The 16,875-nt window shown below is 37.1% G+C and overlaps 1 protein-coding gene across 1 annotated transcript in view; it reads right to left on the bottom strand.

Annotated features, from left to right (window-relative positions):
* The window catches only part of LAMA2 (laminin subunit alpha 2), a 597,066-nt gene that overhangs the window by 94,383 nt on the left and 485,808 nt on the right, over window positions 1-16,875 (bottom strand). The window contains 1 exon segment of the mRNA XM_077902686.1: window positions 4,893-4,995. Coding sequence (XP_077758812.1) covers window positions 4,893-4,995 — 103 coding nt within the window.

The raw sequence follows: 16,875 nt of genomic DNA, 5'->3' as shown, positions 1-16,875 counted from the left end.
TTGGTAAAATGGACTCTACTGTCAAATTGTCATCCAGCTAATATTTTGCAATGAAGTTCTTGATTACTATGACATTTGCCTTATTATGAACTAATACTTTGATGGACTCATTACTACTTATGATTTGCTTCCTTACCAAAAAATGAAGAAATATCCTCTCTTTAGGGTTTCTTTATAAACGAAGAATTTAATCCATATACTTTTCATTTGCTATGAACATGCTTCATGTTTTGTTTTCGAGGCACCCTCTGAACTAGAGAGCAGGTTAATCTTGCAGTGTTTTTGTGTAGTTCTGAAGCAGAAAGTTTGAAAGAAGCAAGGGATCACCATGAGGTCATATAAAATATCTTGCTTGTGACCTTCCTGGTAATGAGAGATTTCTGCTACACTTGGGTGTTCATCCACTTATTCATTTTATCAAGCATTTGTTAGTATCATAAATGTCACTGGGTCACTTTCTCAACTATGGCAGAAGCCCAGTGTTTTTGCCCAGCAATGGGTAAAAGCATCAGCCTCAGAGTCAGGCTAATGTGGGCTACAGGGTTGGTCCCACGATACAAATGTGGTCTATTCAGATTATTGGTGTTTCTTCAAATGAATTCAAATCTACATACTAGAGGCAGCCAATCTTACCAAATTATATAATACATGGTAGCTTTATACAATTTTTATCATATTACATTTTATATTATCATCTTTGGATATTTTAGGAACATACAAGGTATAGTTTCCCTCAAGTCACTTTATTATAATTTTTCATCCACCTTTACAGTCCTTTGACTTCTTAATATTTCCAAATATTGAGATTTCCAAAGAGTCTGCCCCCTAAGTCAACCCCATGATCCAGGGCAGGAACCTGATGCTTTGCAGAAGGAAGGAAGCCCAATTCTTGTCCCTGGCCTCCTGTCAATTGACTTGATGAGGTTGCTATGCCCAGTCTTGCCATTTTTTTTATTCTATTTTTAAGCCCTCTTTCATGACTTTACTCCTATGCTTCCCTTTCTCTAGTTACTGTCACAGGTTTGGGACATGCCCTTTCTCTGACCGTCTCTTTTGCCTATTGGAGTGACTGTGCATGGGGACCTCTGAGATCATTCAACTGGCAGGTTTATAGGGAGGCGTGTTACTGAGAAACCTTGTCCTGATCCCAAAGGGCCACATTTGGTCTTGTTCCTCATGAGCACAGCACTTGACGGGCCCTCAATAACTGTCAGCTGCCTCTGAATGTGTTCTTCCTCCCGCTAGACAGAGGGTCATAGTAAGAAGTCTGAGAACAGGAGGGAAGGGGGGCTTGTCTAGTGGCAGGATCTCCAAAGACTTAAGATTCTAGGATAGAGGCAAATCCTCTCTTCAGCCGATGTAACCAGAAACTAAAATGACTAGACACTGAAACCGGCTTATGGTTCCACCTGGACAAGCTCTGAAGCCCGGCTGTGGGCCTGCAGGCTCATTTTGCTTTGGCCAGCAAGGTATTCTAAAAGAAGTTGTATTTGAATACCCTTAAGTAAGACAAGTACTGTCTGGTCCAATAGTTCCTACCATTCTGTTTGCCACTACTTTGTCAGTTTTCATTTTAACTCCTAAACCTGCTCCAACCTGGTTTTATTATCTTGATTTTCTCTATTCACATGCCAAAGGAGGAATTTCAGGTCTGTATGAGGAATCAGCAATATCTACGGGAAAAGGCTGTTTTGCTCTCCAGACTATGGTCGGCTAGGGGATCCAAGCTTGGTTTCATCCATTTAGCCCAAAATTGCTTTTTGTCAATGGAACAGATTTTGTTTTTCACATGCCTATCTTTAGAAAAGCTGATTCTGGCAAATGGTAATATGTGAAGTCAAAAAGAGTAGATCTTTAATAATGAAAGAATGCTTTGGACAAAATTTAACTCCTGCATTAATCTTTGGTTTAACAGCATGCAGTATTCCTATTTATTCTTTTTTTTTTTTCTGATCTAAAATAATAACAGAATTTTACCAGGTTAGTCAATGCAACTATATCATATTGATGAAAGGCAAAACCTTTCTGATAGGCTCGTCTGGACTGAATGCCTGAGTGTTTGGAGGATCATAGTATAGAAAAAAAGTATTGATTAATTTGATAAAAGATAATGTTTGGGATAATTCTGGTACTGTTCTTTGTGTTGGACTACACCACATGTCATACAATTCACCAAGTTGGTATTTTTGGGTTTGAGAATTGATCTTTTTATTTCATCTACGTTTCATCCAGGTTACAGAAATGTTATCTATTTGTTCCTAAGTGACTGGATGATTTCACTTATTTGGGCAAAGACAAAAATCAGAGATAAATTAAGAAGTAAATGGTATTGAGAATTTATCCTGTATAAGATAAAGCATATAACTGTAAAATCTTAGCATTCTTAGGCTGCTTCTATACCATCTTCTGTTTCATTCCATGCCTTGTACTCATTCCATGAGAACCTCAACAGGCTATTTGATTGACAAACTCTCTTGTCAATCTGCAAAGTAGCATTAATTCATCTGCTGGTATTAATTCATCTTTGAACTCTCCCGATCATCAATTTGTCCCAAGTTCCATATCCATCAAGGAAATGATTTTTTCCTCTGTAGACGTTCAATCAGTGCAGTGCAGACTAGTTTTAAATTTCATGTGTGTACAAGGGCAAATTGACTTTTAACAAATGTATATTCAAAAATTAAAAAGCAAAACAAATTGCTCCTGGCAAGTTCAGACTCCCTCAAGGCAAGGACAGCATAAAAATGGCAGAGAGCAGCACTAAGTCATTCGTGTCTAAAGCATGAACTCACCGGATTGTACTGAAATGAACCAAGTAACAAATTAGAAATATGGAGGGTAGACTGGCCTCACCATTTTTATTCCTTCTAACTCCAGGCTCCAGAGAAAGGGAAATGACTAAATCTCTATTTTAATAGCTGCTGTCAAGAGTTTTGCTCTGTAGGGCCTATTTCAGCAGTTCCTGGTGGTAATATATGGCATTTCCCTGATTAACAGCCATTTTATAACTTGTGTAATTGGCCACAAATCAGGGGAATGTCATAATGTAGCAAGAAAACATTCCCATCTCCGTCAGAGCCTTGGCTTGGATTTTTGGAGAAATTATTACTTGAGTAGTTTGTGGGTTTTCATTACTTTAAATAATGTACTACCTGAAGTACAAAAAAAGACATTGAAACTAATGAACATTTTTGTCTCCTAACCCTTTCCACCAGGCCTGTCTTCAGATTTCTATTTTTTCTTGGAAAAAAAAATCTCTGAAAATGGAATTCTTTCCTCATTTTTATAATGGCAGGATTTGGGGGAAATAGAGGCAAGGGAATGAGATGAGGCGACTCACACATTCACCATAGGTGTAAAATTTAAACAGGCACCAAAACAGTATTCAAAATATTTTAGTGCAGTATTTTAAAAAACTATTTTTTAGTTTAATCCAAAATGGATTTAAAAAAGAGCAATGATACACAAAATATTAAACTTTTAAATAAAATTGGATCTGACCCTACACCAGCTTGACTTAACCTCACTCACTCCACCTTAATCCCTGCTAGCTCTGGGCAAAGGTATTGGATGGGAAAGAGTGGCCATAAAGTAATGAGATCAACTCAACTTGCCCAAGAGGAAAATAAGTCTTGACTCTAGTTACTCTTCAGGTTAGAATAAGAGTAAGTTCCTGCACAGAATAATGTATACAGGGTTTTTTTTTTTTTTTTTTTTTTTTTTCCACCTGTGACACTTAGTCCAAAGCATTTTACTCTCAAAGTACCATCCATACTGAGGACAGCAGTTGTAATGTCCTATCCATGTCTATTGGAGACCATGGACAATTAGTTTAAAACATGACAAATATAAATGCTTAAAAAACTTTTCTAAGGTTAGGAAAGACCAATATCATTCTGTTATTTTCAAAAATATACTTATTTCCTGATTTGAGCTAGTCACTGTGATATTACACACTAGCGATACAAAGTTAAAAACAAGATCTCGTGTCTGTCCTCAAGACGATGGAATCTAAGTACATGGTTGCAGATTGACAAGTCTGTGAAAAAGGGAGGCAGTAAGAAGGGGCCTGGAGTTCAGATGCGGTGTCGAGTTTCCTGGAGAAGATGACATTTGAGCTTAATCTTGAAGGTCTGGTAAAAGGTAATTCTATGAAAAAGAATGAAAGATGGGGAGGCATTCCAAAGAGAAGGATTAACACTCTGAAATATGGAGGCTTGGAAGAGTAGTATGTTTTGGAAGGACCATGAATATTTCAGGAAGGTTGAGGAGATGGATGCAAGCCAGAAAATGGCAAGGAATGAGGCTGCAGAGAGAAACGGGAGATATTTGAATGAAATAATAAATATAATGGCTTACCTGGAGAGCAGCTATATTGAGCAATACATTTTTAATGCAAAACCCATAATGGATTGGAGTAGATATTTTATGGACTTTGATGGTTGAATTAGGAAGAAAATACAAGAAAAAATGTCTTTAAAAAGCATGAGAACTTTTCAGGAAATGTGACCACTAACAAATTGAAAATTTCATAAGGACATTTATACTACATCTGCTTAATTCATTCTTTTGTGACTGCCATTTCTGAAGCCAGAACAAGTGGGGTTTGGTACTCTTAAAAACTTGTTATACTTTAATCTAGAAGTCACTATAATTTAATACATGTGAAATGATGCTATATACATTAGGTTTAAAAATTATGAAATATTATCTAATGCAAAATGAGATGTGATGGCAAAACATCATAAAACTGCTCAGAGAGTTTACTTGCATTAAATCCAGATCATAAAAACCATCGTAAAAATCCTAGTGAAACAATGCCACGATAAAATATCCTACCAATCAGAACTATGATTAACCTGAAAATAATAACAAAGGGAGGTCACACTAACCTTTCACAGCATTTGCTAACTTCTTGGCTTCGTTAAGAATCCCAAAGCTTTTCTGAAGAGAGCCTTTGGCACCTTCCTTTAATGAACCCTGAGGACCTGTTGCCTGTGGACAGAGAAAGGAGTGTCACATATCTAAAACCAGAGAATTATGGAGTTGATGTATCCGGCGGGCAGCTGGCATACAGGGTTTACTTTCAGGAAAGCATTCTGGGCTGTGGATGTAGAATTAGAAATTATCAGCACATACCGGTGATGAAAGTCAAGAGACTGTTTATTGGGAGAGGAGAAGAAGAACTAGGACAGAACCTGGGACCTGGAAATCTTAACGTTTAAGGGGTAGATACAGAAAGAGGCAGTGGCAGGGAAACTGAGATTCTAGAGGGCACAGAGAAGCCAGGAGAGGGTGATACTATGGAAGCCAAGAGATGCAGAAGGTGCTCAAGGCAAGGCTATCACTGGTCAGTATTAAATGCTATGGAACAGTTGAACAAATTGAGAACGGGACACATCTACTGACGTATCCCTAAGCACATTTTACTTGAGTTGTGTAACAGGTGGAGGAGCAGTTCCTGTCCCCTTCAAATTAGGAAGATCAATGCTCTTCTTAAAAACACGCCTCCAAAGACTCCAGCAGAACAAACTCTTCTAAATAATAATCTCTGAGCTACAATCATCTCCTAGCAAAGATGTATTTGTTGAGGCCTGGATTCAAAAAGATGACACAAAGATAGCAGAATGATATGGGGAAGGGAACATTTAACTTAAAACACACACTTTAATAGTGTTTGCTTCTCTGTAATCATCACGTAATACATTTATACCAAGAGATAAATCAAAGGGGATTTTATATGTAAAACTTAACCTGGAAAAGTATTTCAGGTACAAGAAGAGCTAGATAATGCTAAATACTTCCTGTTGAAGTTATAAAGCTGAATTCAAGTTATTCCAGACGTAACACTCCAGAAGATCCCTGCAGTGCCTCTGTCACAATTTTTTTTTTTTATCAGTCACATTAATTGAGCATTAAACTGGGAGAGATCACAGAACTTGTGAGTGTTCTGATAAAATTTATTTTCAGGTGTTATGCTAACAGCTCTACTGTTCACAGAACAGATTGATTATAGAACTAAGATCTCTACAAAAGGACATGTGCATCCTACATAAATAAAAAAGGACATTGTGCATTTATAGCGAGCACTTGCAAAAAGAGCTGACAACCTCAGACAATTATTCCATGGAAAAGGGACAGTTTCTTCAACTGAGGATACAGAAATCCCTAGTCCTACAGTTTTCCTTGGGAACTAGGTACACTAACATCACAGAGTGTCATTTATCTAAAAAAAAAGTAAGAGCATCACTATATTGATGGCACAAATCCAGTGTAACTTACTTAAAAAAAAAAAAAAAAAGCTTTAGTTACCTACTCAGGTTCTATATCTGTTCCAGATTTAGGTGCCATTCTTATTCCTCTGGTTACAGGTTTTCTGGATCAAAAGAAGGAAATTACAAAGAAAGAAGGATGCAGATTCTCCAAACAGGCACATGACAACAGCAAAAGTGATAGCTGACAATCTATCTGACAATGAGGAAAGAGAAACTATCCAGTAGAGAAAAGATTTTGAAGCTCAGGAGTCCAAATCAATTTGGAAAGGGTAAAGTAGGTTTCAGTAGATGCCAGTATCACTGTAGTAAAATAACTAATGTTGGTATTGACAATCCTGAATCGCCCAGATGATGTGGGTCATTCAGAGTACTAGACGAAACTAGACACAGACGGGAAAGAAAGAAAGAAACAAAGAAAGAAAAAAGAAAGAAAGAAAAGGCAGGAAGAAAGAAAAATAGCTTTCTCCGCAGCCTTGAGATGTGAATGTCTTTCTACAAGAATATGTTCTGGCAAGCATTTAACAACCAAAATTTTAAAGCTAATCTTGGATATGCAAAGTGAGTCATGGGGGTAAAGGAGGGAGAGAAAGTTGATTTGCTGCAAGGAAGAAAATAATGAAATGAAGTGAGAGAAAAGAGGGAGAAGGGTCAGACACCATGGAAAGAGGTGGAAGTCTGAGCTGGGAAAACCAAGCGACTACAGACAGTGGTGACCACTCTTCACATTTTTTTGTCTGCCTTTTTACACATTTCAACAGTTTTAGTGAAGCTTAAAAAAACATATTTAAAATTTACAACTTGGTAAGTTTTGACATATAGACACCCGTGAAACCGTCGTGACAATCAAGGTAGAGGAACAATCCATTTCTTTTTAATTTCTCCCTTCCACCCCCCTTGACTTCCTCGCATCTCTATACAAACACTGCTCCTCTTTCCATCACTATTAATTTGCATTTCATAAAATCTTATATAAATGGACTCGTCTAGTTTGCTCTTTTTTTTTATCTGGCTTTTTTCACTCTGCATAATTATTTCAACATTTGTTCACGTTGTGCGTGAATCAATATGTGATCCTCTTTTAATTAAATGGCTATGCCCCACTCTATTCATTCACCTCTTGATTAAATGTCTTGATGGACATTTGGGTTATCTCCAGCGTTGGCCATTCTAAATTGGGTTGCTGGGAGCATTTGTGTATAAATCTTTATATAGATGTATCTTTCATTTCTCATGGAGTGAATAGATGTGGAGTGACTAGATGATATGTTTAAGTTTTCAAGAAACTACCAACTTGTCTTCCAAATTATTTGTGCTACTTCAAATTCCCACTAGCAGTGTATGAGAGTTCCATTTGCCTACATCCTTGCTGGTACTTGATGTAGTCAGTCTTTTTAAATTTAGACATGCTAATAGGTGTGTATATCATTTTGGTTTTAATTTGCATTTTCCTTGTGACAAATAATCTTGAGCACCTTTTCATGTGCTTCTTTTCCATCTGTTTAAATCTTTTGCCCAATTTTTATTGAGTTGTTTGTTGTTACTGAATTTTGAAAGATATTTGTGCATAGCTTGGATACGAATTCTTTATCAGACATGTAATTTGCAAATATATTCCCTTAGCTTGTAGTTTATCTTAATAAATGGTTGGATTTGATTTGTAATAACTTTGTCAAGAATTTTTACATCTATGTTTTATGAGGGATACTGATCTATAATTTTTTTTGGTAATGTCTATGGTTTGTATTGAGTGATACTGGCCTCATAGAATGAGGTGGGACATATTTTGTTCTCTTCAATTCTCTGAAGAATGTATTACTTCTTTAAATGTGAAATCATCTGGGGCTGAATTTGTGTGTGGGATGTGGAGTGTGAGGTGTGTGTGTGTTTGTGTGTACATGAAGGTTTTTAAGTACAAATTCAATTCTTTAATTGGACATTCAAATTATTTATTTGTGAGTTTTGGTAGTTGGTAATTTTCAAAGAATCTGTCCATTTCATTTAGATTGTTTAATTTCTGATATAAAGTCATTAATAATTTCCCCTTTTTTGACCTGTCTGACTTTACTCCTTTTGTTGTTTTTTAATTTTTTAAAATATTTTTATTTATTCAGAGAGAGAGAGAGAGAGAGAGAAAGAGAGAGAGGCAGAGACACAGGCAGAGGGAGAAGCAGGCTCCATACAGGAAGCCTGACGTGGGACTCAATCCCGGGTCTTCAGGATCATACCCCGGGCTGCAGGCGGTGCTAAACTGCTGCGCCACCCGGGCGGCCCCACTCCTTTTATTCTTGATATTGGATACTGGATATTGATTTTTTTTCTGACTCATCTGACTGATTATCAACTTCTTGATCTTCCATTGGACCTTGGCGCCTTTATCCAGCAACATGACCTAGGCATAGCTGAAGTCCATCTGCTGATAGACTTCCCTGCTCCTAATTTCCTGTCTTCCTGCATTTATGAATTGAGGATATCACCTCTCTCTTTTGCTCCCAAGCATCTTGTCTTTCCTATTTTTCAGGAAGCCAATAATTTCTTCCTGGATTTTTAGTCAACCATTCCTTGCTCAGGTAAGGAAAGGAAAGGCAAGGAGGCAGGAGATTTTATATAAAAAAAGATTTATTATTTATTTGAGAGAGAGACTGAGCGAGCATGAGTAGGGGGAGGGGCAGAAGGAGAGGGAGAGAATCCTCAAGCAGACTCCCTGCTGAGTGCAGAGCTCAACGAGGGACTCGATCTCAGGACCCTGAGATCATGACCTGAGCTAGCATCAAGAGTTGGACACTCAACTAACTGAGCCATGCAGCTGCTCAAAGGAGGCAGGAAATTTTGGTGTGTGGAGAGCAGAACAAGTATTTCAGTTGCAAAGGACTGTGGAGTTTAGAGTTTAGGGCAATATGAAGAACGAAGGCTATTGGGTAGACTAGAGTCAGTTTCTGGAAAGCTCGAGTGTCAGGCTGAAAACACTGGGCAATAAGGAACATGGAGCCATTGAAAGCTTCTGAACAAGAATGTATGGTCAGAGCCTTAGTCCAGGAAGATGAACCGGGCAGGTGTGTGGCAGGAAAAGGAGACGCCAGTCGGCGATTGTAATAGAAAAGGGAGCTGTCACTCAGGAAAGGGCAGTGGAGAGGAGAGGTCTGGGCCTCAAGGAACATGGAGGAGTAAGAGGTTTCAATGTTTCAAGAAGCCCTCCAAAATATTCAAGGGCTGACGGCACACGAGTGTCAGTCATAAACAGCGCAGCCACAACCCGGGTTTGGAAGACAAGCCTTTCATGTGATAACAGAATGAAAAACACTAACATGTAATGGATGAACGGAACTGTTTCAGCTCATTGGAATTTGGAGAGCTCCTTTTCCAACACTGCTTAGTAAGTCACCGAAGCACATCAACAATATCAGGACAGGTGATGAAGCAGCATTTTCCAAGCTAATTATGCTTCATACATATTCATAAGCATTGCATCTGAGTTTCTGAGCTGTGTCTACGGCATATGTGAAATATAAATGAGGTTCTCAGAGTTGCAAGATAGGTTGTTTCTTGCTTTTCAGAAACTGCATTTTTATAAGTAATAAGTTCTTTCTGTGTGTATATGTATATATATAAATTATATAAAAATGTTTATTAAAATATCTCATGCACAGTAAAATATTATATGTAGGCTGCTGTTTTTATTAGTTAATAATCAGTTGCAGAAAATATGAGATCATTAAAGACATTATTAGAGAAGGAAAGATACAGAAAAAAATGAAATGTTAAAGTCTGCGAAGATTTTGCAGAGGGCTTGGGATTTAATTGGTTTTTAATACATGTTAGTGTTCTTATTCCTACTATTGGTTATATAGTCATAGAAACTCTTGTTAAAGTATCATGTCATTTTCAAAGGAAGAATATAATCACTTCCTCTATTTAGAGACAATGTCTAAATACCTGTTTGAATATAGATGAGGGAATTGATTGATTTACAGAACAAGTTTTTAGCTGTCTCAAGCACCACAGTAAGCTCCAGAGATGGGGACAGTCTGCCTTTCCTACTAGAACTATAGTGGAGGACAAACAAAACAATCCCTTATAAAGAAATAATTACTACCATAACAGAGCATGGAAATATGGCAGTGTTTTGTTGTCAGACGAGGCCCTATTAGAGAAGAAGATGCGAATATGAGACCTGAAGTTCAGCTTAATTGGATGGTATACCCGTCTCCCGGTGATTTATTATTTTTTAAAAAAGCAAATTTAAAAGCTGTTGTTTATATTACCTTCTTTTTTTAAAAAAGATTTTATTTATTTATTTATTAGAGAGAGAGACATTTATATTACCTTCTATATTATACTTTTATTACTTTTCTAAGTGGTCCTCAAATAATTACTTTATTAGAGATAGAATTTCTGAATTCATTGAAAGAGTTGGCTCTAAGGATAGATGGAAGAGATTTCTTTTTGCTTTTGTTTTTATTTGTTAGAGAAGTGATTGAAAATTCATCAGCATGGTTTATGACTTATTCCATTGGTCCCTCTTTATGAAATAATTTATTTTAGAAGTCTTGCATATCTCCAAAGGGGATAATACGCAAAGATATTATGTAACTTAAATGATTTTAAGTTTAAAAATTTTTTAAAATAAAGAAGTGGTTCAGAATGTGCAGGGATATATGTAAAGGCGGGTGATTAGCTGCAATGTGTTTGTATGAAGTGTTAATCAGAAGAAATTTATATTCAGGTTTGTTAGACTGTTGTTAAAAATCAGGGAGAAATTTCTTACTAGAGTAAAATAAATTCTCAGAAGAAATGGTGGAATCTAATCCTATATACATTGTAAAAGATGCAATTTTTGAGAACATTGAAAAAATGTGCATGTGATGTTAATTAGATAATGATAATATATCAAGCTACAAAGCAGTTATGTAAAAATTACCCATTTGCAAAAAAACTGTTTCCATAGGAAAAGGTATGTGCAGATCAACAACATTATAAAAGTGATCATTTGTGTTCAGTGGGCTTATGAAAATTGCATATTGTCTCCCTTTGCTTGTCTGTGTTTTCTACTTTTCTGTAACAGATATGAACTGCTTTTGTAACATTTAAAAGAGATCACATGCAATTTTGAAATAAGGAAATCATTATACATTGGTTTTAAAGGTGTTTTAATATGACTGTATTTTTAAAAATACTACAGAATATGAAAATGAAAGCATAAATAAAAAGTGAGGAACAAACAACCCAGGGAGATGGCCTTGGCTGGAAATCTGTTGAAAGGCTATAGATCCGGGCCCTGAACACTATGCTCTAAAATGGGAGAGGTCTTAGAGGAGTCTCGTGGAAGACTGGAAGCTAGTGAGTGGATAAGATAGGAATCCTCAAAATTGCAAGTTTAGAATTTGTGACTGTGAACTTTCAGCTTGTTGAGAACACTGAGAAGGACAATCAAGAAGGGATTTAAAAATATATAACTAAATGAGAATAGATTTTCACTAATTACAGCATGGCAGCCCCTGTTCCAGCACCTATGGGTGCCTCTAGCTCACTGCAATGAGGCAGGAACTGAACAATCGGACGGGGGCTAGAATGGGCAGGTACTATGAGAAATCCTGGATTTATTCATGGAGCTGGAGAACACTCCCAGAGGCCATGATATATATATATTTTTTCCAGTTAACGTCCCAAGTCCAACGCGGCATGGGTGTCACCTACTGATGCCTGCACTTGGTAGAATTCCTAAATAGTGAGTCTGAGAGCACAGCTGCCTTTAATGAAATTGGGTCTTACCTATGCTGCATTATAGCATCACCCCAAAAAGTTGCTATGTTGCTGAGTGATGACACAAACTTATGCCCTGAATCTTTAAAAATGTTAATGCTGGATCATAAAATGGAAGGTTGCTTCTTTGTTTCCAATAGATTTTTAAGTATTATTGACTCCAGTGAACATATCATACACAGAGAAAATCACTAAAACCAGGGTGGCTTGGTGAATACTATTTTTACATATAGAGTCAATATTTTTTCTAGGTGACTTAAGAGTCTCACTTTTTTTTTTTTTGGTCCCTGACTTTTTCTATTTGCTATTGTGTGAATTGCTCAGTTGTTAGATAAGTTGCTGAACTGCTGATGGAGAAAAAATGCTCACCAATCTTATTGGCAGATTCAACTGGCAATATCAATTATGGCTTTATGTCATTTTCCCATTAATACTATACGGGTGTAAAATTTAAATTCTAATGATGGTAGATATTAATGAGAAGTCACAACTGCCGTTTGGATGACTTTTAAGCAGTGGTTGACAGAATAAAATACGAGGCATATGTGATTTAAAGTGTACAACTTGACCAACAGCATATTTTATTGAGCCTTTTGAATGCAATATGTACTCTGCTAATATTTGCACAGTCCTTTTTGTAGGAAATAAAAACTGAACAATGACTTGCAAGTATTCTTTATGTATTTTGGTTCATCCAATTACACAGAGCAAATACTAAATAAGACAGACTGAAGAGAAGATATGCCATATTTCTAAATAAACACTCATTAGAAATGCCTTAATGTTTAATCATACTACTGCAAGATTCACCTTGTTTACCCTTATGATTTATACACCAATAGCAATGATGTCAAAGAATCTTGCTATTATAAGGACTTGAAAACTAATAAATAAGAAGAAATTATTAGGAATAATATTATTAAAGGAACAAATAATAATAGGGAAGAAAGGAAAACTTATAATAAAGGAAAAGAATAAATTATCTGGGTAAAAGAATGTATTATTTTTATTAGTATGACAAATGAAAACACGCGATTATTATGGGTTTGTGGACAGGTTAGAATTCTAATGATCTCTGATTACCCTGTGTGTTGTGTTTTGTAATTCTATTTACACATTTAGTACATTAAACATATCATCCAAAATTTAAAAGATTTTAAAGAGAAAATTTTATTTTTATTTATATTTTTATTTTATTTTTTTTAAAAGAGAAAAATTTAAACGTGAACATGCTTAATACCTTGTACTTACCGATAAGTAGCTCCTGAGCACCTCTGGTAAGTACTGTAACCAGGCCAATGAAGACTAAGAAATGATCTTACATAGTTGTAGATTGAATGCTAAATCAGATAAAAATATTTGGGCTCTAGGAACTATATTTACCATAAGAATCAAGTGAAGTGAGAGGTCAGAAGAGATCACACAATTCACTCAGTTTGAAGGTAGATCTTCTAATTCCCAAATTCTATCCTGCTGCCTTCTTTTCCCAGCTTGATTTAGAAATTCCAGCGCAACACTAGACCCTGATTCTGACCAATTAAAAAAATTCCCACATGACATCTATATTCAAACAGGTATTTAGACATTGTCTCTAAATAGGGGAAGTGATTATATTCTTCCTTTGAAATTGTCTTCTCAAAAAAAAAAAAAAGAAATTGTCTTCTCTCTTCAACTTTCCTATATCTTGTGACAATATAAATATCTCGTCAATTCTGGAATTCTGATGCACCCTGGTCATTCTAGATTCCTGCCATCAGCGTTTGGGGACAGGAGGTGGTAATTTACATTTAGTGAGCAGCTACCGTGTATCAGGTGTTAGCTATATGGAAATCATGGAATACTGTGTGAGAAATAGTGAAAAAGTGAAATACTCAGAGGGTCAGTTGTGGTGATCTAGGTTTCTGCCCACGAGGGGTCTATTATAAGCTTACATTTTTTAATTCTGGAGACATCGTTTTCTGGAAAAAGCAAGTAGGAAGAACACAAAACATCACAGTCCCCAAGCAGTGAAATAGCACGGGAGCCCATTGTGCCCCACAGAGAGCCTGCAAGAAAGTGGGCATCTGCCAAAGCCTGGGGGTCCTGGCGCGGTACAGCCCGCATCTGACCCAAGGGTTTGTGCCAAGGGCCATCGCAACTGGCCAGCCAACTGCTCACCACGCTGTGTGCCCTGGTGCATCTCACTCTGTGGGGATGCTTTTTGACTCATCCAGCCACCACACGGGGTAGTGGAGACCCTCAAATGTGCCCTTCCCATGAGGAAGTAAAATATAGGAAGAAAGCAAAAGACGCCTCAGAAATATGGATTACTTAAAATCTGAATTTTCGCTAAATTCTACCCCTGAAACTAAGACTACACTCTATGTGAACTACCTTGAATTTAAATAAAATTTTAAAAAAGAGATTTTTTTTTTAAATCCAATGTTTGAGGAAAACACACTGTTTTCAGGAAACAGTATCAAGAGACTAGATAAAGTGGGGTAAGTGTGCAGGGGAGATGGTGGGAATTAAAAGTATGGTGGTGTAAGGAAAAGGGTCTGACTTCAGCAGAGGCATCTTCACTTCGGCAGGACAGACACCTTCTGTCACCACATCAACATGGGTCTTTAGGGCTGTACGCCCCCTCAATCCGCTGCAGCCCCTGTACCCTCACCTTGCTCAGTAGGGCCAGGAAGGAGGCACACACTGTCTGCAGGAGGCTAGGCCTCAGGAGCAACAGGTGAGATAGAGGATGAATCAGGAGAACAGAAACAGAAAATGCCCTGCAAGTCCTTTTATGGAGCAGAGCGCTCTTTCCCGTTCCCTGCAGCCCGGAGCACTGGCCACCGACCCCGAGTGCCCCGCACCTGCCCCTCTGGGAACAACCGAGGGGGGCTTCGAAGGAAGAGCTCCCAGTCACGCGGCCCTAGCCGGATACAAATGTTATGGAGATGACATTGTGGAAGTTAAGGGGTAGAAATTGGGAGGAGGAAGGCGAGAAAGGGAAACACAGGCAGGATGAGGACACAAAAGTCTGCATCTCACCCAGTGGGGAGTGCATCACTGACTGGACAGGAGATGAAGCTCCAAGCTCACGCACTCACGTTTAAAAAAGACAACAGTGAAGGATCGAAGCATGGTAACCCACCTACATGGGGAAATGGGCGAAAGGGAGAGTGACAGGATATGATTAAGGGAACTCCGTGTCATGCGTCACCGCAGTAATGAAACAGATGACACCCTGCAGTCGTCGATCGCAGGAGAGCATGATAGTGGGGTTATCAAGACAGAGAAGGACAAGAGATCGTTGGAAGGTTTGGTGATGAGTGGCCCAGGGGGTGTGAGTTTCCAGGTGAGACAAGCTAGGTCAGGGGATTGTCGCTAGAAATTTCCCACATCTCAAAAAAAAAAAAAAAAAAAAAAGAAATTTCCCACATCTCTTTTCAATTGAAAAGGAAATGAAATATGAGTGCATCATGAATCTTTAAATAAATGAATAAATAAATAAATAAATAATAAATAAATAAATAAATAAATAAATGTAGGGCCTCTTGTTGTGAAGGATGAGGGTTGCTCTTTCATTTCCAGGAGCCTTTCAGAACCACTTTCTTTATATTTTTTCAGGGCAGAGCTTCCTGCAGAACAGATTCTCAATTTCCTCTTACTTTCATTTTAGTTAAAACACTTAACTAGGAAATAATTTAAGTATAGCAATAAGAACAGAAATTAATATAGATACCTGTGTCCCCATCATCCGTATTTGACTTTTTACTACATTTGTCTAGATCTTTAAGAAAAAAAACATATTTGGATTTACTTTGATAATATTTTATTTAAAGTTTTAGATCTCTATTTATGACTGACCTATAGTTTTTCTTTCTTGATCCTGTCTTTTTTTAAAGATTTTATTTATTTATTCATGAGAGACAGAGACACAGGCAGAGGGAGAAGCAGGCTCCATGCAGGGAGCCTGACATGGGACTCGATCCTGGGTCTCCAGGACTTTTTTGATCCTGTCTTATACAGCGCTCCGGGATCAAGGTTATACCAGATTCATAAAATAAGCCAGGGAATATTTCTTTTTCTCCTCTTTAAGATGTTTTGGATATCAAGGCCTTGAAATTCTGGTAGATGTTATTATTTTGCAATGTGTAGACTATTCACTACCGACTCCACTCATTTACTGACTAGACTTCTACTCAGGTTTATTTTTCTTTATGAGTAAATTCAGATTTATTGTCCACTTCACCAAGCACTCAAATTTATTTGATGAAAGTTGCTCATGTACTCACATAGATCCATATTTATAAAACCTACATTATCTCGATAGTTCCCTTTCATCCCTAATCCCATCCATATGTGTCAGCTCTGCTTACTTAGTCTTATTTTGCCTGTTTATTGTAAGAATCAGCTTCCTAATATTTTTTCTAGGTCATTAATTTCTGCTTTTATTTGTATTCCTTCCTTTAAACATTATTTTTAACTTCTGGAGCAGAAACTTTAGATAATTAGGTTCAGTTCCCAGTTTTTCCTAATAACTGCACTTCAAATTTTACTTGCCATTTTGGTGCCACTTTATATGATATGTACAAGGTTTTTTTTCCATTTTGTTATTCAAAATTTTGTGGTTGTAATTTCGAATTATATTCTCCTTTGACCTATGAATTTCTTCGAAGTGTGATTTTTTTTTAATTTCAAACATTTTGGGGGGACACTGTTTGCATAGTTTTTAAATTTTATTGCACTGTGATCAGAGCATACAATGTAGATGGTATTGGAGCCCTGGGATTTACTTATATTTGCTTTTTGATCTAGTTCATGGTTAATCTCTCTCATTCTCTCTCTCTTTTTTTAAGTTTCACAA

This window comes from Canis aureus, chromosome 1, assembly GCF_053574225.1.
Source record: "Canis aureus isolate CA01 chromosome 1, VMU_Caureus_v.1.0, whole genome shotgun sequence".
Lineage (NCBI taxonomy): Eukaryota > Metazoa > Chordata > Mammalia > Carnivora > Canidae > Canis > Canis aureus.
This window is presented reverse-complemented; position numbering and strand designations above follow the sequence as displayed.